Below are 27532 nucleotides of genomic sequence, written 5' to 3' on the forward strand. Positions count from 1 at the left end.
CACTCCTCCCCATGTGCATTTGTACACACACACACACAGAGAGAGAGAGAGAGAGAGAGAGAGAGAGAGAGAGAGAGTCCAGGAGCCTCAATGGCACCCCTCTGGAGCCAGTAAAAAACCTGGCTAGCCCCACCTCCCACCCCGCTGTAGCTATGGCTCTGGTATATGGCCATCATGAGCCATAGTCACTGACAGCCTTATCCCCCATTAATGCAAGCCCCCTTTTCCACTGTGTGCATTGCCTCCTCCTACTCAGCCCATGACCTTCCAGTGCTGAGGGCGGAAGGTCTGCTAAGGGCTTTTTCTCCTGTTTGCTTGCATGTGAGTAGACACCCTGAGCTTGATCAGGGTGGGGGGGCAGGCTGATAGAATATGCTCCCCAATAACCCAGACGTTTCGTGTACCTTTTGTGCTCAACACCTGAAGCTCAGACCAAGGAATGTGGTGATGGACATGGTCAGGGGCACTGGAATTGTCCCAGTGATCATTCAGGTTTCCCTTTTCTGCTGTGGTCTCTGAGCAGGTAGGCTGTATGCAGCAGGCAGTCTGTTAGGATATTGACAATGATCTTATCCTAAAGAAGGAAATTAGGCTGTACCAGAATTCCCTGAAACAGCCTGAACTACCACTGCTAACAAGTGCAGGTGAATCCAAGAAGCCTAACCACCTTGCTCCAAAGGCAGTCCTGTTCTTGAGCTGCAGCTGACTGGGGAAAGGGGGGGCACAATGGCAGGAGGGGATATTATCCAGCCATTCTTCTGGATCATACATTGATCTGATCAAAAAGGTTGCTCGTTTCTTTTGTAGGCAGGTTATTCTTAAGAACCCAGAATGACTGGTTGATGGGAGCTAATGGCTACTTGTGAAACTTTCTGCATATGAATGAGAAACCCATCAGAGCTTGAGGTAAGGTATTGTGTTTGTGTGTGTTTGTGTGTAGTGCAGTTTGCAAGAAGCAGAAAGAGAGGGAGAGCAGGTGGATGAAGGGGTACAGTTCCTGCACAGCATGCAGGAAAGCATGTGATTTATGCTCTGCTTGTATATTTTTTTAGAAAGCAAATGTTGCCCAAATGGCTTAAGCATTCTCCCATCCAACTCAATCTGTTAGCGCCAAGAACTCACTGCTAGAGAGAATAGCAAGTGTGTATCCATCAACACAATTCCAGTTTTAATGAAGGAAAAGCCTGACCTGCAGGTAAAAAAAATTCTACAGAAAGTTAGATAATATTGCCCATTAGAAAACTGATTTTTAAAAATATATATCCATATGACAAGCATTTCCATATTAATGCAGCATCTTTTTAACACAATATGGGATATCTTAAAATTTCACCAGAAAGAAGGTCTTATGCTCTTGTCTTTCTCCAGCTAATATCTGGTCCTGCTTTCTGTTTTTCCTTTCATTCAAGCAGTGGTTCCCAAATTTAAAGCACGGCATTTCAGGACCCTGCCAGATTGTCTAAGTTTTCTTAAATTCTCATTTCCTCTGGGCACTTGCTTCTTGCTTATAGTTACACTAACCGGCAAAGGGGGAGGGGGAGGGAGGGAGAAGATTTCCAGATTGAAATTTCCACTCTGTAATCTTCATTTTTAATATTGTTTTATTCTCATGTTTCTGCGAGCTGCACATGTACCTGCTTGGGCTTGAAAATGTCAATTCACTTCAAAGCCTGATCCGTATTGGTCTCGTCTTCTGAAAATTTCCCTCGCTGTGCAGAGGCTTACATTTCTCTTTGTTGGTTTTTGCTGTTTATTTTGGTATTACGTGTTCTGTGGGCTTCCTAGGGTGCACCTCCTGCTCCGAAAATCCTCCATCTGTTGTTTGCAACATTCTCTTTCTCCACAGAGTTCCTTCACTTCCCTTAGTGGGGTTTGCCTGTTGTTAAGAATGGGATGAATCCAGACTGTTAGTTGCACTTAGTTCCCATAGATATCAGCGAGATCAACTTCCTGAGAAATGTGTCCAATTGAGTAGCAGTTACAACAAACACTAGTTTTCTTCTTCTAATAATAAATTTTTATTTATACCCCACCCTTCCCGGTTCAGGAAACCAGGCTCAGGGCGGCTAACAACAAATTTAAAACACTTAATTGATACTACAAAAATACAGCATAAAATACAGTATAAAGTGTAAATAACAATAAAATCAAAAATAAATTTAGGGGGAAAATCCATCCAATGAACATTAGATGATCACCAGGGCTAGCTGGCTAAATTAGTCCTATTTGGGCCAGCGAGGAGACCAGGGGAGAACCAGCTGTGGGATCCCAGAGCGGCCAATCTTCACAAAAAGGGGAGGGGGAGGGAAGGAAGGGGAACAAAAGATCAGGCCAGGTTCAAATTGAAAGCCAGGCGGAATTGTTCTGTCTTACAGGCCCTGTGGAAGGAAGTTAAATCCTGCAGGGCCCTGGTCTCGTGGGATAGATCATTCCACCAGGTCGGAGCCATCACTGAGAAGACCCTGGCCCTGGTGGAGGATAATCTAACTTCCTTAGGGGCCAGGACCTCTAAGCTATGATTATTCATAGACCTTAAGGTCCTCTGCGGGGCAAATGGTTCCCCATTTTTAAATACAATATACTCCCATAGAGACTCCTTACACCGTGTTTAAAACCAAAATTGCATTTGGGTAGAAACTGTTTCTCAGGCAGCTAGTCCTAGTCTTTACAACCCTGTACCTTCTTCCAGAAGGCAGAAGCTGAAAGAGATCATTTCTGGGGTGTGCACTATCTTGCGCTATCTCTGCAGCTTTCTTATGGCACCTGGAAGCATAGATTTGATCCAAGGTGGGAAGAGTGCACCCAATTATTCTCTCCACAGTCTTTACAACCCTGGACAGCATTGTTTTTCCCCTGACCATGCAGCTCCCAAACCACACACACAGACTATAAGTTAATACACTCTCCACAGTACAATGGTAAAATGCCATCAACAGATCCTTTGAGAGATTGTTTTTCTGAAGGATTCTCAGAAAATGTGACTTCTGCTGTGCGCTCTTCGTCAGGTCTTTGCTGTTTTCTCCCCAGGTTAGGTCATCTCTCAACTCCATTCCCGGAAAATGAAACACTGGGACCTGTTCCACGCACTTCCCCTCAATAATAAGTGGCTGAATATTCAATTTACATTTCCTAAACTCCACAATAATCTCTTTTGTTTTCTTTAAGTTAAGGAGTAAGTTGTTTTTCCTGCACCACTCCCCCAACTGCTCAACTTCCTTCCTATGGGCCGCCTCCCCCTCTCCAGCCGTGATTAAACCAACCACCGTTGTATCGTCTGCAAACTTAATGAGCTTATTACTGGGGTATTTGGGGGCACAGTCAGCTGTATAGAGCGTATACAAAAGCAGGCTCAACATGCACCCCTGCGCCGTCCCCGTATTCATGATGAGATCCACAGAGACGTGGGAACCCATCCTGACCCGTTGGGAACGGTTTGATAGAAAATCTAATATCCACCTGCACAAACACAGTGGAAGTCCCAGGTCTAATAGTTTGGGCACCAATCTATGGGGAAGAATACTATTAAATGCAGAACTAAAGTCTACAAATAACAGTTGCATAGTTCCCTTGCTTCTCCAAATGAGGCAGAACAGCATGTAAAGCCATTGCCACAGAATCCTCTGTGGATCTCTTTGCCTTGTACGCAAATTGGTAAGGGTCAAGTCCCACTGGCAGACAAGACATGATGCGGTTCCTCACCAGTTTTTTTAAACATTTCATTATAATGGGTGTCAACGCCACAGGGCGAAAATCATTCAGACTGCCTATCTTTGATTTTTTTTGGCATGGGTATAATGGTAGCAGATTTCAGACAGGGTGGAACAGTGGCTTGGGCCAGAGACTGGTTAAAAATCTTCATAAAGATTCCTGACTGTCCCTTTGCCAGACCACCAGTGTCCACTGTCTTGCTGGTATTGTTTCCCTCAACTCTCTGAAGCCTCAAATCCCCCTTCCATTATTGCCATTGCCCTAATTCTTGCTATCAGATTCAAGATTCTGCAGGACCGCAAGCTTAGCAAGCAGAACAGATGCATGCAGTATTTGGCTGTATCGTGCTCATTCTGAAAAAGAATCAAACCCCACCCCCAAATCACCCTGAATAGAGAGCTGATGTTCTTTTCCTCCCACATGCAGTTCTATCCCAGCTCCATAGTGCACTTGAAAAAGCTGATCCCAAGAGAACTTATGAGAGTCCATTGAGAAGGGGAGTCTTCATAGGCTGTTGACAGGAGTGAAAGGCTTCTTGGTAACAACGCTGAAGAGGAGCCCTCTTAATCTCCTAGCTCTTAATAGAGATAGACAGTTTCCATGAGGCTCAAGGTTTTTGAGGGGGAGAAGAAGAGGCTTCTTATGCAGTTCATGGGAGCTTGGCCTCAGTAAGGTTTCCTCATACTCTCCGGACAGAGTCTTGGCAGATTTCCAGGGAATGGAAAACACACGGAAGGTTCAGCGAAAGCAGAACATAGGAAAATGGATTGCGGTGCAGCGAGTACATTAAAATAAAGCAATAGTAATAAATTTTGCAATGTTTGCTTCTTCCTGTTATGGGCCCGCAATTTCAGCATGTTACTCGCCACCATTCCATGCCTGCTTGGCAATACAGTATTGGGTGATGTAAGGCTGCAAGCCTAAACACACTTCCTGTCAATTCCCTATTAAACATATGGGCTTCTGATTCGTGAGTCATTTTTTTCTCTAATAAAGTTGCATCCCACCCTCACCTGAGTGTATGTACCCTCTCTCTGAGGATCCAGAGCTCTTCCAAACCTCACCACCCTTTCTTTCTTACCAACAGCTGAACAAGTGCTGAGGATATGGGGAGGAAAACGGACCTTAATCTTCACAGACAGCAGTGGAAAATGCAGATCCTTCATGCAAATCTGAAACGCATCCAAAATAAACATATATGATCTGGAATAATTATGGCTGTACATCTCAAAGTTTATATGTGAACTGGTGCCAAAAGCTGATCCTTTACAACTGTGAAATACATACCCTGATGAACCGATAAGTGAGGTGTAAGGGCATCGGCTTGTACACTAGGCAAAAAGACTCCAGCAGAAATAAAGGGGTTATAAGCACAAAGGTCTCCATGCCTGACGAATATTCACATTTACTGTGGTACCATTTGGCTGTGGTTGTACCAAAACCTCTCTTCTATTGTAGCTGCAACATTCTTTTTCTTGTTCTCACTCCAAATGCATATTCAGGATTATATATACCCTGTGCTGAAATAATGTAAACTTCTGAGTCAAGGGAAGCTTCTCCACTATTAATTTTTCCAAACTGAAATGCACTTTTTAGGTGGGTGGGCTCATATTGTTTTTTCATAGTACAAGGAATAAAGTTATTTTCCACAAGAAAATGCAATTCTGATTTCACTAGCCATTTGATCATAAGTATCTGGTGGATAAGTGTCTCTGCTACTGCTGTCTTCCAAGGCTTCCTGTATCAACAACTGATGGAGAACTCTTCTGGGATCAGCGTTATAATTTGGAGTTATCGGTGTCTGTAGTAAGGGACTGGAAATGGGTCTTCTGTTATCTTTGAAGAGTAAAAAAGTATAATGAGGTTATTTTGCGACTGAACTGCTTGCCATCAATAGTTCTGTATAGTAAACATTCTTAATTTTTTGTAAAAACAAAACAAAAAAACCCACAACACGACAGAGGGTGATTCCAGATGGGCGTTTTTGTCAGACTAGTTCTTGTGTATACAAGATTTTTGCAGTGCCTGTGCATCATCGTTATCAAAATGCCAGATCATCCCCCCCCCCTTTATATAATCTGAATTTACCCTTTCTGGGCAAAAACGGTTAAGTTAAAAAAAGTGTTGCCAAATAACAACAACAACAAAATGTTGCCAATACCCTATCTGCAATATCTGAACAATCCATTTAAAATAAACCCCCATCTGGAAACACCTGGGATTTGGATGTATAAGGTATGTAGCTGAATAGAGCACTTTTCCACACTAGGGGTTGTAGCCCAAATTAGTCATGTCCGTTCATGAGTTACTAACAGTTACTAACTTGGGTCCATCAATTTCAATGGCTTACTGTGTGTTAAACCTAATTGGATACAAACCTAGGTGTTTAGAAGAAGAAGAAGAAGAGTTTGGATTTGATATCCCGCCTTTCACTCCCTTTAAGGAGTCTCAAAGCGGCTAACATTCTCCTTTCCCTTCCTCCCCCACAACAAACACTCTGTGAGGTGAGTGGGGCTGAGAGACTTCAGAGAAGTGTGACCAGCCCAAGGTCACCCAGCAGCTACAGGTGGAGGAGCGGAGACGCGAACCCGGTTCCCCAGATTAGAGACTACCGCTCTTAACCACTACACCACACTGGTTTAGAATGGAATTGCCACACATAGTCTACATATTAATTTTTTACAGGGCATCAGTACACCACCCTCATCCAATCATTCCAGTCTTGTATTTTCCCTGTGATACTTCTGTGTCCCCCCCCCCCCTTGTCAAACCACAGCAAATCTGACATTTCTCAGAAGAAAAAGAGACTAATAATCTTCACAGATTGCATATTCCTTTAGCACTGATCTCCTGTCTTTTTAAAGGGGAGGGGTTTCAAAACGGACTGTAATGTACCAGGCAAGCTCAGCACGAAGTCAGTGGGCACCAAGCAGAATGTCAGCAGACTGATTTTTCTCTTAACATTAAAACTTGGGGACATCCAATGAAGCTGAATGTTGGAAGATTCTGGAGAGAGAAAAGAAGGTACTTCTCTACACAGGGAATAAACTATGGAATTTGCTCCTACAGGATAGGGTTGCCATACGTCCGGAATTTCCTGGACACAGCCAGGATTCGGCTATCGCAAACAGTGACCAGGCAGCAATCACCGTAATGTCTGGGAAAATCCAGACGTATGTCGGAATTGTAGATTTTGGCAAATTTCTTTTTGAAATGCCCAAAAACTTCAAAAAAAAAAAAGATTTTGCAAAAAACCACAAACTTTATCAACAACTTTTGTGTCCGGATTTTCACTTTTTGAAATATGGCAACCCTACTACAAGAGGCAGCGATGGCCACCAACTTGGATGCCTTTGAAAGAGGATTAGAAAAATTTAGGGAGGACAAGGCTGTCAATGGCTACTAGCCCAGATGTCTATGTCCAACTTCCACTGTTTGAGACAGTGTGCTTCTGAATACCAGTTGCTGGAAACTGCAAGAGAGGAGAGTGTGCTGTTGCACCCAGGTCCTGCTCACAGACTTCCTATAAGCATCTGATTGACCACGGTGAGAACAAAGTATTGGAGAAACTGGGCCACTGGTCTGATTCAGTAGGCTCTTTTAACATTTTTGTGTCAAAAGGGCACAGGGAAAGAGCTTGTGGGACCCAACACGTCATAAGCAACACATTTTCTTGAACATTGTGAGTTTAATCAAAGTCCTCCAAGAGTAATTCTGAGAGGACAAAGCAGGTGGTTCATCCAGCGTTGTCTCTGGGATTGTGAAACAGCGAAGAGAAACTAGATTTCTGCAAAGGAAGGGGAAATTGATGCATAAAATACACAGTTTAAATGAATAATCAAGCTACATAAATGCATGTGCCCCTCCATGATCTCTGGTAAGCGTACAGAAAATGCTGAACCTGCAATATAGCTGCTTAATCAGTACCTGGCAAGGTGAAGAAGGGCTGCGCGGTGCCAGGGAATTAAACGGCTGCCAGCACAGGAAACAAGGCCCTTGAAATCAAGCCCACATCTCAGAACTTGTGTTATGATTAGCAAAGGACGCTTCATGTATTACACATGCAGCGTCACAGGCACTACCAAAACACGGGATTCACGTACAGATGTTTGGGCGAGAGCCTGCTTAATACATGTTACATGGCCTCCTCCCGTTCAAGTTCTTCCCCACTTTGCATGTTCTGCTATCAATTTTGGATTCTTTCGCCTGAAACTCACTATATGTATCCTCTCACTTGGCAAAATATAATAGTAATATTAATGTCAATAATGCTCATGGGGCTAATTCTCTTAGACACTTTTCCTTTGTCAGCTCACCAGGCAAAGAAAAACCTTAAGCCTGCGCAGTGTACCAAAATAATCTGGGGAAGCTTATCACCCAGAGGTGAGTATGATTGCCTGCTAATGCACACAGAGCACACTGCAGCAAAAGGCACAGCTAGATGTGCCGGGAGAAAGGTTGACAGCCGAGCTGTTGGTTGCTGCCACTCTGTGCATGCATGCTCACATGGACCTGCACCTCGCAGTCCAGTTTCCTCAGTGATAACACTAGTCCCCAGCATATCAGAGAATTCCATCCAGCCATTCATGTTTCAGAAGGCCTCATTCTCTGAACTCAGGGAATTAGTATCCAGTGATATTTTTCTAGAAAAAGAGGTGTTGGAACTCACCATGAATGTCTCCCTCATTCTCTTAGAATGGCAGTGTTGCCCACCTGACAGATGCCAGAACTGAGTTCTGGTGAGTTCTAGCTGAAATAAACCCTGTGTGTATCTCAAGCCAGCTTCTCCTGAGTAAGCACAGTAAAACATAGGAGACCTAAAGTGCACAGTGGAGCCTCGGTTGTTGAACATAATCCGTTCTGGAAGAGCATTCGACTTCCGAAACATTCGACAACCGAGGTGCAATGGGCAGTTGGAGAATTCAATTGAAAAAATTGAAAATGCTCTTTGGCCTTACTAGAAAAATTAACCAATAAACTGAAACTGACACGGGGACAAATAGAAGAAGATGCCTTCACCCTGGTATGGCTCCCCTTTATCACATACACAGCCCAACAAAACAACGACATGAATCCACCAACAGCATCAATCAATGCGGCTAACCTGATCCAAAACACCCACCCACTCCACTCACACATGAAAACAAAGTTCACCACAGCCGATCACAAACAAACAACCACACCCCAGGCCATTCTAAATCTGGCCCGGGCAAGTCTGGGAATCAGTGTGTTTTTACATGAGTAGAATGTGTCCTTTTATTTAAAATGCATCTCTGGATTATTTGTGGGGCATAGGAATTCATTCATTTCCCCCCAAAAAAATATAATCCGGCCACCCACAAGGTCTGAGGGACAGTGGACCGGCCCCCTGATGAAAAAAATTGCTGACCCCTGCCCTAGGCCAACCCCAACCTCTCTCACCACCAAAGGAACACAAGCAAATAGCAAAGGGAACTTGCACAAGCGATGCTGACACAAAACCCCACACATACATTAAGTAAAATAGAAACATCGCCACCCAACCCCAACCCCACTCACCATTCCCCCCTCCACTTCTTTCCCCCTTTTCTTCCTAATGTAACATTAATGTCTCAACAAATGAAACTGATCTGTAGAAAATGTAACTTGAAAAGCGACTTTGCACGTAATTTTGGAAACCAAGAAAAAGAAATGCACCTTGGAAACCATTCAACTTCCAAGGCATGTTTGAAAACGGAAACAATTACTTCCGGGTTTTCGGCTTTTGAAAACTGAAACGTTCAGCTTCTGAGATGCTCGAAAACCAAGGTTCCACTATATTTCTGTAGGAACGTATGGACAGATTTGATCCTGCATGCTTGTTTGGGGGCACAAGATGAAGCATTGTTTGGTTTCATTCCAGATCTCTGCTCCTGTTTATTTGTGAGATCATTTGCTGCCAAGAAATTATTTATTTCATGCTGTCATAATTCATATCACTAAATGTCATATTATTACAAATAACATAGGTATGAATTCTGTCCGGTGAGAATTCGCTGCTTATGTGTTTGGGTGGTGGCGGCAGTGTGGCTAGGGATAAAGGTGGAGATTTAACTAGCACACTATTATTACCTCAATGACATGTTGCAGAATACACCTGCAGACACCCCCACCAGCCTGGAGGGCCCTTTCACTATCAGAAAATCGTAAAATCCAAAAATAGGAAGAGCAATTTAACAGGGGCAGACGCAAAAGAAATAAAAATAGATACAATTGGAGTGTGTGACTCTTGAGTCAATGGTTCCTTCTTGTTTCTCACACAATTCCCCCCACCCCAACCTTTAAAAGCCATTAAGCTGTGCAGAAATAAAATTGGTTGCCTGTGTACTGAAACACTCAAGAAAAGAGAGGAAAGGAAACCCCCCTCTTTTTTGTGTTTCTTGGTGGGTGCGGTCTTCAGTTTCTACTTGACCTATTTACTGAAAGCCAATTATATCTGCTCAATGTGGGTTTGTTGTGTTCTCTCTCTCTCTCTCTCTCTCTCTCTCTCTCTCTCTCTCTCACACACACACACACACACACACACACACACACACATAAACACACAGGGTTTGAGTGTCAGCTGCAAATGAGGTCTCTCCAGCAACAGAAAGATGGGATTCTTTTGGATTCTCTTAAGGTTAGAGTGAAAGCATGTGACAGCGAGGGGCAGCAGACACAGAAGCTTTTGTATACCTCAAGAATCCCGAGGCAAAATTGGGCGAGGCAGAAAATACAGACAGATCTCTGTTGGTAGACAAGGGGGCGATAAGACTGAAAAATTGAAGATAAAATCAGAATTTTACAGTCCCTTCACAAGGGAAACCTACATTAGCCTTGGCTATATTTTAATGAAGAAGATATTTAAATTAAAACACAGAAGGCCCATTCTCCCGCCCATTTTGTAGCAATAATTTGTCAAGGAGAGAGGTCACTGGAGGGAAAGCTGAAAAATCATGTTGCATGTTTCCCTCGCTGCTTTCATTCCAAGTGGAGAAAAAATTCAGGGAAGAATGCCTGGCAGCTTTCAAAGGACATATTGGTTTCTGAATAGCCATGGCTACAGTGACCACCTGCAAATCATTTGAGCCTTGTGGGTGCCCAAACAGTAACAGTAGGCCTTCAGAAGGATTGCCTTCAGTGTGATTCATTCCCTCCATCATTTGGTACTTCAAGAACAATCCTATGTTGGGCTCCCAATGCTCACCCGTCCCAGCCAGCACAGCCAGTGGTCAGGGATGATGGGAGCTGGGAGTCCAACAGCATTTGAAGGATCACAGTTTCCTCACCTTTCCTATACATACTTGTAGTACATGTATTGAACTGCATCAAGTTACTCTTTTGTAACAAACACCCACAGACGGATTCAACTAGCAGGAGCAATGGGACTTCCTCCCTCTTCCTACGGGCTCACCACTTAGATCAGGGGGGCAGGGAATCCCCAGAAGAGTGCATGGGGGGAGGAGAGAGGAGACAGTTGTGTCACATCTGCTGGAAGAGCATGCTGTTGCATTCCTCCCTAGGCATCTAGTGGGTTCTTAGTGTGGCTTGAATTTATGTCAGATACAGACTACTCTGGAAACTGGTGTGCATCACATATACAGTGGTACCTTGCTTCGTGAACTTAATCCATTCCGGGAGTCTGCTCAACTCCTGAAACTGTCCAAAAACCAAGGTGTGGCTTCCGATTGGCCCCAGGAGCTTCCTGCACTCAAGTGGAAGCCACGTAAGATGTCGGCTTCCGAAAAGCATTCGCAAACTGGAACACTTAATCCTGGGTTTGTGGCGTCCAGGAGCCCATTTGTTCAACAGCTAAGCTGATCAAGAACCAAGGTACCACTGTATTACTAAAACTTAGGGTAAACATTTTTTTTTTCTTTTTACACAGGGTGGTGAGTACTATTTTTACATAACACAAAATCCTACTAGCTTCATGTCCTAGATAAAATAAAAGGACAAGATTGAAGCAGCCCTATAAAGCAGCAACAGTTCTGCCATCCCAGGAGGCAAGTGGCCATTTTCCCAACCTAAATTATAGCAGAAGGGAGAACAGCAACCGACAGTTTGACTTGACTGAATTTTGACATGCGTTCAGGTTTATATTTCGTTAGTATGTGGAGAGGGGACTGGAGCAACCTCTGCTTGAATTTATCCTCTGTTGATTTAAAGAGATCCTTTCAAAATAAAAGACTGCATCATTGACATTTTGCCCAGCGATAGCACTGGAGAGCATTAGGAGAGCCCAGGTTTTGCTTATCTGATCATCTCAGGTTCTATGGAGTAATACTTCTCTTTTCAAACCACTTTTCAGTATGAGCACAACCTGTGATAGCATCTTTATTCTTACAATTGAGTAAAGATGGGCTTGGCCCTTTCATGGCAGAATTGTTTATTATTACAATGCTTGCTCAATGTGCCAGAGTCCTGTTCTGTCTCCAGGGGAAAGACTTGTCATCAATTTTCATTGTATTTTTCTATACCAACACCTGCACACTCAGCTCTTTTAAAACAAAAAAAACGCTTCATCAACTATAACCCATGCTAAGATTTTTTTTTAATTTACAGGAGAGTTTGAAAACAACTCAGATTGAATTTCTTGCTGTCTGAATCAATCCCACCTCTTTCTCCTCCTGCAAGCAGGATTACAGTCAGAGCTTTCATTAAGAGCTGAGACAAGGCAGGGGGTTCTGAGCTGAAGCAATCCCTCTCAGAAAATCCAAGGAGAGCTTTCCCCTCCTTCCATAATTTATTTATTTTTAATGAGTCAGAAGCCAGCTAAAATTAAGCCCCATTCAATCACACTGATTTGAATGTGAGAAATTTAAGCACATGCCTAACCCTCTCATGGAAACAGATGGCACTTCAAATGGTGCTTCCGTTTACCTGGATAGTGTCCTGCTCTCTTTTAGAGTGTTGGCTGCAATTTGTGCATAAGAAATCAAGCTGTTATGGGGCCGATTCATGTTGCCATTGTGGCACGGGATCCGGATTTCATGTGGATTTGTCCCTGGTGCACTGATAACAACACTTACAAAAGTCACATGAGACGAGTGGACCATGTGCTTCCTTCCAGCATCAGGACTGCAGTACAGTTGCACCTTGGATCCTGAACACCTTGCGAGTCAAACGTTTTGGCTCCCAAACACCACAAACCTGGAAGTGAGTGTTCCCGTTTGTGAACATTCTTTGGAACATGAAGGTCCAACATGGCTTCCAATTGCAGCCAATCGGAAGCCTCACCTTGGTTCCCAAACGTTTTGGAAGTCGAATGGACTTCTGGAACGGATTCCGTTTGACTTCCGAGGTACCACTGTAGTTTCTGAAAGGCCAAATGAAATAACCTATCAACTCCTTTAAAAGTAATGACACTTTTATCTATTCTAGTTATATAGTTGAACCAGGAGAGATTGTTCGTGTATTTGAAGTACAGGATACTGCTGAAACCTACTTGTATTTGCCATTTCCATCAGAGCCAGAAGCAGTACTTTTGTTGTTGAACAAATAACTGGATACAGTTATGGGCTGATTAGGTCCAGGAAGTAATAGACACTTCCGTGAGGGAGTAGTCCTAGCCTCTTTAACAGGGACAGTGATTGGACTGCTCCTGAAGAAACCTAACATAAGAACAGCCCTGCTGGATCAGGTCCATCATCCTGTTCTCACAGTGGCCAACCAGCGGTTCCTGAGAAGCCCACAAACTGGCTTCTGATTGTCTTGTCCTCCATGAATTTGTCCAATCCTCTTTTAAAGGCATCACAGCCTCTTGTGGGAGCAAACTCCAAAGTTTATGCACAGTGTTCTCTCTCTCGAATCTTCCAACATTCAGCTTCATTGGAAGTCCACAAGTTATAGTGCAGGAGAGGATAACACTCTTCTCTGTCCTCTTTCTCCATGCCGTATGCATAACTTTACACAATTGCATCATGCTGCCTCTCACTCACCTTTTCTCTAAAGTAAACCCTCTCCCCCAAGATGCTATAACTTTACCTCATGGGAATATTCTGCATTCCCTTGATAATTTTGGTTGCTCTTTTCTGAAACTTCACCAGCTTTACAATACCTTTTTCTGAGTTGAGGTCACCAGAACTATACAGTGTATTCCAAATGCGGTCACACCATAGATTTATATAATGGCCTTATAATATCTGCCGTTTTATGTTCAATTTCTTTCCTAATTATCCCTAGCATGGAATTTGCCTTTTTCACAGTTGCTGCTGTCCTGGATCTGGCCACTCACTGGCAGTTCAGACCCCATGAAAATATATGTGAAATAAACTTGGCCACCTCACTAACTCTAGATAAGTCTATGAACAAGCACAGGTCCCCCAAAGAAATCCTTGGGAGGGGGGACTCCACCTTCTAAACTCCTCCATTCATTCCTTCTCTCTGCTTCTTGCCACTTAACCAGTTCCTAATCCACAAAAGGACTCTCCTCTTACTCCTTGCTTAGGAATCTTTGGAGGCATACCTTGTTAAAAACGTTTTAAAAGTCCAAGAACACCATGTCAACTGGATTGCCTCTACTTACTGTATATGTGTGTTACTTCTAGTAAGTTAGGGAGACAGAACTTACCCTTGCAGAAGCCATGCTGCTGCTACTGCTGCTTCAGGAAGCCTTGTTCTTCTATAGGTTTGGTTATTTTGTTTAACAATACTATCCACCAGTCTTCCCAAAAAGACTGTACACTAACCGGCTTGTAATTTCCAGACCACCAACCTACCAACCCAGATCGCTTAATTGGTGTTACGTTGGCTATCTTTTCCAGATCTTAGGGACAAGTTACTTATTTTTGTTAGCATATTAACAATTTCGCATTTGAGTTCCTTGACAATTCTTGAGTGGATGCCATCCAGTCCCAACAATTTGTTCACATTTATTTCGTCTATTAGGCCTTGAACTTCTTGCAAATGTTCAGGAACAAGAACCCACCCTATTTATTAATTATTACTATTACTATAAAGAGAGATGCAAAGAATTCAGTCAGCTTCTCTTCTCCTTGTCCTCCTTCAGCACACCTTTCACTCCCTTGTTATCCAAGGGTCCAACGCCTCCCAAAATGGTCTCCTGCTACTAATGTATTTAATGTCTTTATGTTTTTAACAATGTGCTCCTCAAATTCCCTTTTAGCATCCCTTATTTATTTATTTTGGCCAGAGTTCATGTTCCTTTACCTCCCTCCTCATTTGGACAAGGCTTACCTCTAAGAGCTCCTTTGATTCTGCACGTCAAATACACTGGCATCTTCTTGGTCCTGGTGGTAACCTAAACTGGACTTAGAAGATGTAAACAACTGTAGGCCAGTCGCTAACCTTCCCTTTCCTGGGCAAGGGGATTGAGCTGGATGTCAGGTACTTGGGAACCCCATGCAAGGGATTTTGACTGGCATAATGATCTCATACAGGCCATCCACCTGTCACAGATTTGGTCCGTGAGGCTAATACAGATAAGGATCTGGCCCATGGAGCCCAAAAAGGGGTCCCACCCATGTCTTAATACAAATATACAAATTCTGACCTCAGAGTTCATTTTGGCTAATCTCTCAAGTCGAGTACTGCAGGACGCTCTATATTGAGCTGCATTTCCAAAACATTCAGAAGCCTGTAGTACTGAATGCCCAATTGAAAGTGCCAGTGATGACCTTCAAAGACTTGCAGGGGGAACTATGTAACCTAAGGGGCACTTCCTCACATATGCATCCCTCCATGTCCCCTCCAGTCCATACGAAGGGTGCTGCTTGCATCTCCCATCTTTTACCGAGGTGAAAACTAGAAGAACTCAAGAGCAGCTATTATTAACACACAGAACGAGAGGATTTGATTTAAGCATTTTATTAAAAATTGTACCAGTTATGGGGGGGAAATCCAAGACGAATTTCAAATATATTTAAAAGCACCAAAACAGAGAAAAGCCAGAGCTAAATATATTGCAAAGGTACCAAAAACTAAAAGGGGGTGGGGAAGATTCTCCTCTAAAGTTGCCACAGGTCAAGCCAGAAGAGTCCTGAAGGCACACAACCAGGATAGACAAAATGCTACATTCTCGCTGGGTCTCTGACTATGGAAAAGGAGGTTTGTGTGCTTCAGGACCAGGTTTGCCAAGGATCTGGCTGGAGAGCCATCTTGCAAGCTGGGAGGATCGGAGGGGAGACAGAATGAGTGAATTATATGCTAAAACTAATTTTAATTTTAGAAAGGTTACCTGCTTTCCCAGTGCAATTGGCTATTGTCAAGTTAACTTCTTTCTATAAAAAGTACAAGAGTCCAGTGCGGGAGCAACTCACACTTCTCTTTCTATACTACTCCTGAAAGAATTGTGGAACATATCTAAATCCCTTTTTTAAAAAAATCTGCAATTGGAAAGGGAGAGGATTACAAAAGAAAAAAAAAAAGGCACAATAACCAAATTTAAATTTAAAATTAATTTAAATTTAAAATTTAAATTTAATTTAAACTTCACCTGGAGGTTACACCATTATAGTAACAGGATTTTCTAAAACCCCGAAAGAAGGCTGATGCTTCGGTTAGGAACCCAACTTTTCAAAACATTTGACTTATATTTGGTCTTCACATCGCTTGACCAGACTATCTGTCTGAAGAGGGGAGAGAAATAGTGTAGCCTTCTTTAATGGATATTACATCAATGTGATGAATATGGTGTCAAGGAGTTGGAAAGGGGAGGCATGGTGGCCATGTATCCTACTTTACAGGGAACAGTCCTTCATTCTTTATTTGTTCTTCATCCCTATATGACAAACTAGACCTGCCTATTTCTTCTTCGCCAAGACGTTCTGGACAGCTTGGCTTTAAGTGGCTCTTGTGAAGGTGAACAAGGTCGTAAGAGTAAGAATAAAAAGCACCTTGCACTTTGAAAAGTGATCTAAAGGATGTTGTGTAACAGTTGCCTTCCGGGTTGTGTATGCCTATATATCTGACTCCTTGAAGCTCTTCAGAAGAAAAAACCATACAGAAGAAATCATTAGGGTTTTTTTTTTATAGAAAAAGCATTGTACACGCAATAATTTTCATAACACCATTTTAAACCATCTAAACAATTCAATCCCCTTAGCACCCTTAAGTTGCCTCCCCCACCCCCCCACCCTGCTTTACTCAAAGGCTTCAAATAGACAAAGGCCCTCCTCATAAACACAGGAAATGGCTTCCATAATCTCCAGTGCCCCCTCCTGAGGCACAGGCCCCACCAGAGACAGTTAGCTGCACTTAAGACCCATCGAAATCAATGGGAAAAGTTAGGCCTGAGTTACTGATGTTCACTTGCTTTCAGCAGAGCTTCATTTAAGCACAACCAACCTTCGCTCAGATTTTAATTTGGAAGATGCCAAGTTCCAAAATTAATTTCAAAGGAAAAGTGTTTCTTTGTGTCTGTGCAGGCAGAGGGGAGGGTTGCCAATATTTGAACTAGTCTCTGTAGCTGCGCCTTTCAACAGCGGCTTGGTTGGAATGAAATAACAGGGTACAGCTTTTTACAACATGGAAATGAACACCAAACCCCCTTCTAAGCCCAGCAAGTCAAGCTGCTGATAGAGATCCAGGGCAGCAAGGCACTTGAAGCAGGAGCAACCGTATCTCAAGCAGAGGGATAGAAGAGACTACATTTTATTTATACACATAAACAATTATATTCCAGAACATTTCGTATTTGGGATATTTCCCAAAAGGGGCTTAATTTGCAAATGGGTTGTTGAGATATTGCAAGTGGCTTGTTGGCAACAGGGTTTTGTTTTCATTTATTGGATTTTTCTCCCGAGAGAGGGCAGGGGAGACAGGCTGGCATTTAGATGCTGACCACATAGTGTGGCTGCTGCATAAAACTTGCACGCATGAGGAGCACCAAATCCACAATAAACACTCATCTGGAGACACCCTTGGCCTGTTTTCTCCCGATACTTACAGCTAAGAACTAGAACTTTGTACCAGTTCTGAGCCCATGTACAAATGAAACTGAATGATCCCAAGCACTCTTTCGGTCAGGGGTGGGGAAACTGTGACCTACTAGATGTTGCAGGATTACAGCTCCTACAATCCAGGCTCACTGGACATGTTGTCTGATGGACACTGCAGTCTAGCAATATCCAGAGGGCCACAAGTTGCCAGTCTGTGCTTTACATGCTGAAAGAGTTCTTGGACAGCTCACTAAGAAATTCTTTTTGATACATTTCCCCCCTGCTGGCTAAACAATCAAAAGCAACCTTTTATTATTTTTAATGGCCGTATTAAGCAGTTTTGGATGATAATCACTGGAATGACAACCAGGGATGCCAACTGGTGGGGTGGAGAGCATTCAGACTTTAACATTTCAGAGCAGCTAGATGTGCAGAAACCAGCAAATATACCTTTTTATAACATGGGATGTCGGCAGCTAAATCCTGCAAGTCAAGCAGCTTTTAGTTGCACACCAACAAGCCAAGAAGCATCCCTATCAACCTCTCCCCCTCCCCCAAGCTATGAAATAGATGAGCTGTAGCTAAGGCACGTGAGCCCTCAACTGAGAAGGATGTCTCAAAAGGAGAGTGGCTCGCAAACGTCGCACCTTGAGAACATATCTAGGTTTTCAAAGGTAAGGATTTGCTGAGGATTTGCTGAAGTGCTCTGAAGGAGCCACAGAGATACTGACGTGACATGGGGCACAACCCCCTGCCGACTTACTAAGTAAGTCCTACAAAGCTCAGTAGGATTTACTCAGTCAGGTGTGCAACGGGACTGTGCCTTCAGCTCACTTTGGATTTTAGCTGCTACTTTGAGAACACACTTTCATCTGCAGCTAATACAAAGCAATTCAGATGCAACAAGCTTGCCAATAAAGGAAAGCCCTCCATCCTATTCGAATAAATTGCTGGCGGAATCTGCCAGCGATTGGTATCTTCCACCAGAACAATCCTCAGGCCTGCTTTGCGTATTTCTAGCTCCACTACTGAGTTTTCATCCGCAGTGGAAGCAGCCACTGTCAGCAGGGTGGAGGAACATAGCTGACCTCCCATTCCCAGTGGTGCAGTGGGCACATTGCCAGTACACTGCCGTGAGTGTCGGATTGGCGTTTGCACAGTGCTGACCTTGTTGCTGCATATCGCCCCCTGCTCCGTTCTGGTAAACTGCAGCGACATTCTTAACGGGAGGTCAGGTAAGCTCTGCCCACTGCTAATATGCGGAACTCAATCATTTAAAAATATGACATAATAGGAGAATGAGCAACTATTACTGCTTTCAGAACACAAAACTGGGCAGGTTAGGAGATAATAAAACAACACCCAGAATGGCTATCCCCACATGTCATCATTAACATGCTTGCTCTGCAAAGGGTATTAAAATCCATGCCAGAAAAAGCGGTGTGTTTGGATCACCAGGTTACTACCCAGAAACCCACCCAATGCCTTTAAATCACCTGATGCACCCGGTGATAAGGCAGCAGCCCAATCCCAAGGCATTTTTTAACTCCAGGCCTGCACGGCTGTTCCTTGCTCACCAGCACCTGCTGGTCAAGCTGGCTGCCCCATTTCCCTGAATGGGCTGGCCCTGCAGTGATTTCTTCCTTCCACCCCAATCCCTGCTCCCTGGACGGTGGGTGTGCGATACAGGTGCGTGGTGGAAGAGTACCTGGCAGCACACACAGGCACGTTCAGATGGGCAAAGTCTCTACAGGTGCATTTGGTTTGGGTTTTTTTAAGGGCATAGGGAGGGACGTAGTCACAGGAGCAATCCCTCGTATTTCTAGGTAGGGCTGGGAAACCCCAGAGAACCAATCAGTGTAGACAAAGCTAAGCTGAAAGGGCCAATGGGCTGTGCCAGCAGAAGACACCTTCCCATGTTCCAGAATGCCATTTGGCAATCTGTGACTACAATGTGGAGTAGCAAATATATATACTGGTCTCATTTGTGGTGCTTATAGCATTTTCTCCATTGAGTATACACTTACTCTGCTTATGGCTAGTGGGCAATTTCTATTAAGCCCCGCCATAAGTCTTTGTTCAGTGGCATTGATACTTCCAACTTTATGCTCAAGGTTCTCCCAACCATTGTGTATGTCAAATTCCATGAAGCACATTCGACCTGTTGTGCCAGGTTCAGAATGTGCGATTAATGCCATTCCCGGCCCACTTCCACAGGGCAGCATTGTCAAAGTGGGCTTGAAGCCAGCTATTGCTGTGAATCGGGGGCTATGTATGTGCTTATTTGTGCAAAGTACTTATTAATGTGAATCAATACCGGCTCGCAGTTCCTTTTGAACAGCATCTTGGTGCTTTATCTAACTCAGGCTTTATCGCCATGCCAAAACAGCCCTTATTCATACTCCACATGGAGCAAAACAAGACCAGTAGCCAATCTGAGGAAAAAGCAAAGCTACAGGCATGGCCTCCTATGCAGGCACTGGATTACCCTTCCTGCTCCCTTATTCTAGCAGCTGATATGGACAAAGCTCGCGAGCGGCGGAGAGGCTGGAAGAGCAGGAAAGCCTTGCTTCAGGGCCAGCATGCAAAACGAGAGAGTTCCATCCTTCAGGAACACAGACAAGAACTTGCTGCCAACAGGCTGCTTAGGTTGGCAGGGGAAGACAGGCAGGCCTGGTACAATGGGAAAAATAAAAAGGCCATGGAACATAGAGAAACCTCAGAAACCAACATAAAAACAGTAGCGGTGCATCTGTAGCCACAGAAGTTGTGCAGCAGAGCACTGCTAGCACCGAGACCATCAGCACTTTGTGAAAAGCCGGTCTTCCCAAGGGCTGCTCTTTTTATCTGAAGACCATTTTCCCTCCTCTCTCCCCACCTTGCCCTAATTCTTGGCAGCTGGAAACTACCTTAGGCAGTGCAGTTTGTTATGATTTCTGTCTCAGTTTCCAAGAATTGCAGCAAAAGCACTATTACTGGCTTTAAAACATCCAAGGAAAGTTTAAAAAGGACTGACAAAGAAAGAACAGAAAATGAGAAAGAGATAGAAAAGGAAAAGATGCCCAGAATTATTATTATTTAAATCCTCTTTTCTGAGGATGCTTCCAGATGGGGACTTAATTTGCAAGTAGGCCCTGGAGATACCACAAATGGGTAGTCAACAATAGGGTTCTTTCTCCTTACTGGATTTGCGCCCCCCCCCCCCCGAAAGGGTAAATCCGGATTATATTTTGGCAGCTGGGGGCAGGGGGCAGTGAGGGAATATGAGCTGGTGTTTCATTGCCAATGACATTGTGTGGATGCTGCCTACAAACAAAGTTGGATGCATGACAGAATCAAATCCACAATAAACCCCTGCCTGGAAGCACTTTTAGTCAAGGACAAATATGCTGATGAAGGGTGTGCAGAATGCAACTTAAAATAGTAATAATAATGTCAGATTCACCTTAAAACTTGTGCTTGAAAAAGTGTGCACATGTATGAAATAAATCAATGGCCTTATGGAAACATGCATAAAGATACTTTAAAAGGTACAAATTTCACTATCTTCCAAACAGTCCAATGTGATAGCAACCACTCCAAAACTCTGACATTTGCAAATGTCTAACACCCCAGTGCTACCACCACATTCATTGCAAACAACTGCACCAGTTCTGTTCTGTCACATGTTATGGCAGTGGGGCAGGGCTGGCTTGGGAACCAGTGGATCCTAGGCCATCTTAGCCCTGTTCCGTCTCCTGTTTGGGGGTTTCCTGGGGGCTGCCACAAGCAGGCATATCACCTGCAGAAGAGAAGCTCTGTGCTAGAGAGTGAAGCTGGCAACACTCTGCAAGTGGAGGCTACATGCCCAGTCTGCTTCTTCCTCCCAGCCCAGGGCAATGGAGGTTGGAAATGCAGCCTTGCAGCCTGAAATACTGACTTGAGAGAAAACAGAGAGGTCCTCAAATGCACAACAGAGTACAAACGTATGCCCTCCTGCATTTCACAGATGGCAATAGGGACAAGTACTCCTTGCACTGAAGACCACTGGGAAAAACCTTCTCCAGTGCTGTACAAATACAGGGGCAGTGTGTGCAATGAATGGTTATACATTTACACACTTGAGCACTCACTCCTCCCAAAGATTACACTTCTAGACACTTGGAGAAGACAGCTGACTCCCGGAGAGGGCAACCCTAGCATGTCACAATAACAAAATGTTAATACGGCATCACAAGGCGGTTAAAATATGTACACTATCCAGAAACAGAGACCAGAAAAAACAGACCAGCTAAAGTATACAAACGAAACATGATGGAGCTGCAGAACTCATAGGGAATACCCATAATAAGCCAAGTCTTTCTAGCCTGTGCAGTTGAGTTTAATATTTTAAAAGAGCCTAAGGACAGTGGAGGCAGCAAATGGGGAACTCCTCATTTTCTATTACCATATCTTAAGTAGCAGCTTTTACTGTTCTCCAGGAAATGAGAAGCTGAAATTCCTTGTAGGCTCCCCAGATCGTCACTCAGGAATGACTTTCGCGTCCTTAGATATTCAAGATAGGATGGAGCCACTGTCTGCTTTCACCCTACAATGCAGCCCAAGCTGCAAGTCTTGTTTCTCGGTCACACTTTTAAATATGTATGTATTGATTATTACAATTGTTCAGTATTAAGCAACAGCCAATACTGACAATAATAATAGTAACTAACACATGAAGGGTTCTATCCAGTGAAGTCATTCTTTGAATAGGAGTTCCTCTCCCTCTCCACCTCCTATAGTTGGGGGTTCCAGGTAGTTAGAGGAACCCCAGAACAAATTTGGGAGAGAGAGCATGAGGAGAAGAGGAGCTGTTGAGCAAGTGGAAGCCCTCGCACTATCAGGACAATTTGTTGGATGCAATCAAATATTATTTATTACTCAACGATAATAATTCTGTATCAATATTCACTAAAGATGCCCATCCTTTGTTCTACATAATCCGTTGTTCCATATTGCTCAAATACTGTGTATTATTCAGATTCAAAGCCAATAAGAACTCTCATGACATTTATTTTTTGCTAGCCAATGTTCACTCATGGCAACCTCCAATATTGCTGGCAAATGGGGATATATCAAATGGACTTAGGCATTAGCTCTGTAACACATGGGAAAGGAATTACTTTTATTGATCAGGAAAAGCTGTGAAAGGGGTTGCCAAAAATGAAACTAGACGAGTCCTTTAAAAAGAAGATATAATCCACCGACACCATCACTAACTCCATAGGCCATTATAGGTTGCGCAATCTCATTCAGCAACTGATTTTGCCAGGGAGTTACTCTGAGAAGCATAAAACTCCCTGAGTATGCATATATTTATATGGCCAAAAGCCCAAACTTGACCTCCCAAAGGAGTCTGCCAACAAAGTCTCATCGTCACAACCACACCTCCTAAATGATCCATTTTCACATCATGATGAACTATTAGAAATTCTCCAGGGCCTGGAATGGGTCCAGGGAGACCACTTTCCAACAGGCTGAAAACAGTCCTTTGAGCAGTAAGCTACCACGTCATCCTGGAAAACGTTGAGAAATAATCTAACAAGAAATAGTTGCACTGATTCGTGCAAATGTTGCAAGGTCAGCCTCACGAGAGCATGAGGCAGCAAAGGCAGAGGGGAATATGAAATAGAATTAAGGCCCACGACAGGCGGGGGGGGGGAGGAAACTCTCTCTCCCCATGCCCTGCTTTCTCCCCAAAAGGAAAAGTTGAAAAATTAGAATTTTGGGATGATAGCGAATCAAAACCCCTTGTGAAATAAATTTTCTTTTGCAACAAGTGAACTGCTTTTAAAAGCAGCCTTTAAAAATCATACTGACACAGTCAATTAATTAAGTTTTTATTTTCTTAGATCCGATATATTAGAAGTAAGTAGAGTTAGCAAGGATATAATTTCTATTAATCTGGGCTGGATCACCAAATGAGGAGCACTCTTAGATGTTAGCAAAGAGACCTCTAAATGTTGCAGAATGCAGAACATCTTCGGCGATTTGGTGCAGGAGTTCTGCCAAATATCTGATATATTGTTTCTGCAGTATTGTGGAAAAGAGACCCTCTGACTTTTTACTTGCATAAGATTGAAAATGTCACAAGTCCCAAACTTGCCCTGGAGTACCAAACTAGTTTCATAGTTGTATATCAAGGTCTCTCTATCTAAGTCCTGGTAATATCCCCCCCCCCCCCAGTTCACTGTGATGTTTCTGTAGTCCGTGAATAATATATTTGTTAAAATGGGTACGATTCAACTAAGTAGGTGCGCTAGTGGGAGCTAGTGGAGGGAGGGGGAAGTCCCACTGTACCCCCAGGACCCTCTCAAACTGGCTCTGGGGGGGAATGCCAGGAGAACTCCAGAAAGGTTTGCGCAGCGACGAGAAGGAATATCATTCCATTGGGCAAGCTGAAATTGCTTGTGCTGATGGAACGACTGGAAGATTGTGACGGTGAACTTCTCCCATCATTTTTACTCCTATTTTTCCCAACTCACAAAAATAAAGATAGGTATCTTAGAAGCAGTAGCTTGCAGCTCCACCTCTAACGCTGGATATATTTGAATAAGATTAAGGCAATGATGCTTAAAATTTTCATAAATATACAATACAGCACAATTTTATCTGCTGGGTTAATCACAATACACTTTTGTGTTCTCAAAGTAGTGCAGTTAGTACTTTAAATGAGAAGGTGTTGCTTATTTTTCGATTCCCCCCCCCCAAATAAAAGATGGGAGGGGGACCCAGCTTCATGGCTTTGTGAATTCTAAAGAAGGTATATTTCCAGTCAAGCTTTGCTCCTTTTTTTAAACCAGTGTCTTCCAGCAATAAAATGTAAGGATTCAATATTCCCCAGCTGTACATGTATGCCATTTCATAGTTATTCCTGAACAGATTTTTTTTTAAAAAAAAGGTTTCCCGAAACAAGTGTGCCTCATTCGTAAAATACCCCAATTCGTTGTGACTCGTCGTCCCTAAATTCTAACCGGCAAAATGCTGCATGCGCCCATCACTGGCTAAAACCAAAGCTTTCCTATACCAGCCCCTTCCTTGCTCGCTTGCTTCTTGAGTGAAAGCCACACACATTTGATTGGAGGATTGTTCTTCAACAGTGTTGGACCAAAGCTTCCCACCTCAGAGGACAGGAAGCCGCGGAGAGAGAAAGCAAGTCCTTTGTACAAGTGTCCTCCGTTTCACAGGAGCCTCACATCTGTCTAGTGGCATACACATGTCTGCCCTGGATTTGTTCAGTGCTCCCAGAAGACTGGATGGGACCCGGAAGAAGCAGGGTAGCTCTCACCTCCGACCCGCGTGGTGTCTGTTGGCCTCCATGTTCAACGCCACGTTATGGAGGAAAAGGAGGATCTGCCACCAGACCTGGTTTCGGTTCTGCTGGTGCTGTAAAAAGGGGGAAAGGGTCTAAACAACAATTACTCATATTAAACTCATTGCCCAAGTTTCCAGTGAAAACTCCAGTTATGCTTTCAAGGGCAGGCCCAAAATGTGAAAGAGGGAGAAGAAGAAAGAGAGAGAGAGAGAGAGAGAGAGAGAGAGAGAGAGAGAGAGAGAGAGAGGGAGAGGTGTAGATCCTCCAGGAATCACTGTAGCTCCAACATTGTAAAAAAGAAAAGAGCAGACCCTTTATGTATTGTGCACAAAAGGATTAAGGTTTTTTTTTCTTCTTCTTCTCCTTTCTGCAGGATTCTGCAGAGTTTAGCCAAGTGCTGTTTTTAATCAGATTGGCTTCTGAGCCACTCAAAGCCCCAGCTGCAAGAACAAACAACTTCTTTCCCCTCCTTTTTTTTAAAAAAAGCAGGGTGCCCCCCTCCCCACCCCCAAAACATAGGAGAAAGAGAAGGGGGGGGAGAGGGTAGGGAGAGAGGGAGAAGTGTAGCTGGTGATCCATCTGTAAGTGATTTGACACCGTGAAGGTCAAAGGGTTAATCTTCAATTTAAACCACACTGCTGAGACAGCAAAACTGATTTTATCCAGTACAAGAAAACACACTCCTATGCGCGCTCTCCCCCCCCCCATGCTTTGCTTCCCAGCATCTCCAAGATAATACTGCCCCTTTTTATAGCTCCTTTTGACAGTAAGCCATAAATAATCAGTCTTGGAGCCCTTTCCTACTGACTGGAGCCAATTAAACCTTAAGCAAGAACACACTTGAAAACAAAAACAGGGGGGGGAAACCTAGGGGTTATTTCAGGTCCCATTATCAAGCAGCAAAAGTAGAAAATTGGTTTGGGGTGGTGGTGGGGAGGGAGAACCTGAAACCTTATGCTGCTACCTTTGGACAAGAGCACCCGGCCACTCATCTCCTGTCAAATGCCGTAATCAGGCTTTGAAAATTAGGCACCATTGGATGCCAGATCCCAGTTTCAAAAATCAGAGACGTGTGCAGGCACAGGGCTGGATGGAGCGATCCAGTGAGTAGAGTTGTGCTCGCAGCATGCTGCTGCTGAAGGAAGGGGGAGGAGATTTATCGGAGTTTCCCCTTCCTTTGCAGCCCCCCAAAATCTGCTCCAGAGTGTCAGAAGGCCATCCAGAACAGAATGGGAAGAAGTGCAGGAAACAGCAGGGGCAATTGCTGAATTGTACCTCCTTCTGCGGGTGGAAGGAGCTCTTCCATTTGTGGAAGACTGACTCTGGATTCAAGCCATTGTCATTGTTCTACACAGCTGCACGTTTATGACGTGTGCTGCCTCCCTTATATCCCATAACGCTGTGATGTAGATTAAAGGGGAAGCCCCCTTAAAACAAAGGACCCCTGGCAACTCCCGGACTGTTTCTCTTTCTGGTTCCCTTCAGTTATCAGCATGAAGTCTGCTTATTCTCATTCATAATGCCTCATTTGTTAACAATGGCTTTTTATTTCCTTCCAAAGCGGCAGAGAATGGAAGCCTGGTTTAAGCTGACCAAGGTTGACCCAAGACATTAAGAAAGCCCAAGCAGCTGTGCCACATGACTGAAAAAGCTCACATCTCAGCTGTGCAGGCTGAGAGCAGCACTCCAGTATCTTCTGTGACATTGAAAGGGTTCTGAAAACATACCAGTTGGTTCCCTTGCAGCATCACCAACTCCCCCAATTGACTGCTTGGGTAAATTCAGGAGTCAGGTCTGCTCTAATGATGGATATAACTCTGAACTCCCAATGATTACCTTTTTGGGGAATACACACACACACACACACACACACACACACTCTACAACAGGGGTCAGCAACCTAAGGCCCATGTAATGGAAGTGGCCTGCAGAGGTTGTCTGTCAGGCCCACGAGCCGCCCCTGAACCAACGCTCCAGCTCGCGCGCTGCGCTAAACTGGTGCAGTGCGGCATGGGGATTTGCCTCCGTGATGCCGAAAATTGCATCTGCGCACGAGCAGACGCCAAAAAATCGAGGGGGCATGCACAATCCGGCCCACGGAGGGATCTCTGTGGAACCGATCCTGCCCAGGCAAGATAAACCTGGCTGACCCCTGCTCTACAAGAACCAGGAAGTGACATCCTTTTTGCCCAGTTAAGAAGAGTGGGATTATGTGTGCAGAACAGCAGTTCTGGGGAAAGGCAGAGAGTTTAAAAGAAGGCAAGAAACACCTTGTGGTGTAGGATATCCCTCTGTCTGGGGATGAGCTGTGAGGTAGTATATTGGATGCACAACCGGAGTGCAGTGCTGCTTGTTTCTCCATTTATGTTCTCCTTGTGTATTTTGGGAGCATTGCTGCAGTTACAGAAAGAATTGGGAAACTGAGGCCCAGGGACCCAATGTGGCCCTCCATGCCTCTCTTCCTGGCCCTCAAGATTCTCCCCAGACCACACCCCTCTCCAGCCTTGCTCCATGCCCTCCTTGGTAGAAATGGCTCCTGGTGCTGTGATCATGCCTGTTGCTTGCCTAGATGGAGAAATGCATTTGTAGAAAC

At 44.0% G+C, this 27532-nt stretch overlaps 1 protein-coding gene across 2 annotated transcripts in view; it reads right to left on the reverse strand.

Moving 5' to 3' along the window:
• Window positions 1-1555: 1555 nt before the first annotated feature.
• BMF (Bcl2 modifying factor) overlaps window positions 1556-27532 on the reverse strand; it is a 47288-nt gene continuing 21311 nt past the window's right edge. Inside the window, exons 4-5 of one of the 2 annotated variants that reach the window (XM_081887456.1) lie at window positions 4722-4880; window positions 1556-1876 (exon numbers count right to left, since the gene is read on the reverse strand). In XM_081887456.1, the coding sequence (XP_081743582.1) occupies window positions 1751-1876; window positions 4722-4880 (285 nt within the window). In that variant the 3' untranslated portion in view covers window positions 1556-1750. Of the gene's footprint in view, window positions 1877-4721; window positions 4881-23662; window positions 25011-27532 lie in introns of those variants that run through there. The other variant, XM_081887457.1, reaches the window with a different exon arrangement.

The sequence above is a fragment of the Podarcis melisellensis genome (assembly GCF_964234715.1).
Source record: "Podarcis melisellensis genome assembly, chromosome: 1".
NCBI lineage: Eukaryota > Metazoa > Chordata > Lepidosauria > Squamata > Lacertidae > Podarcis > Podarcis melisellensis.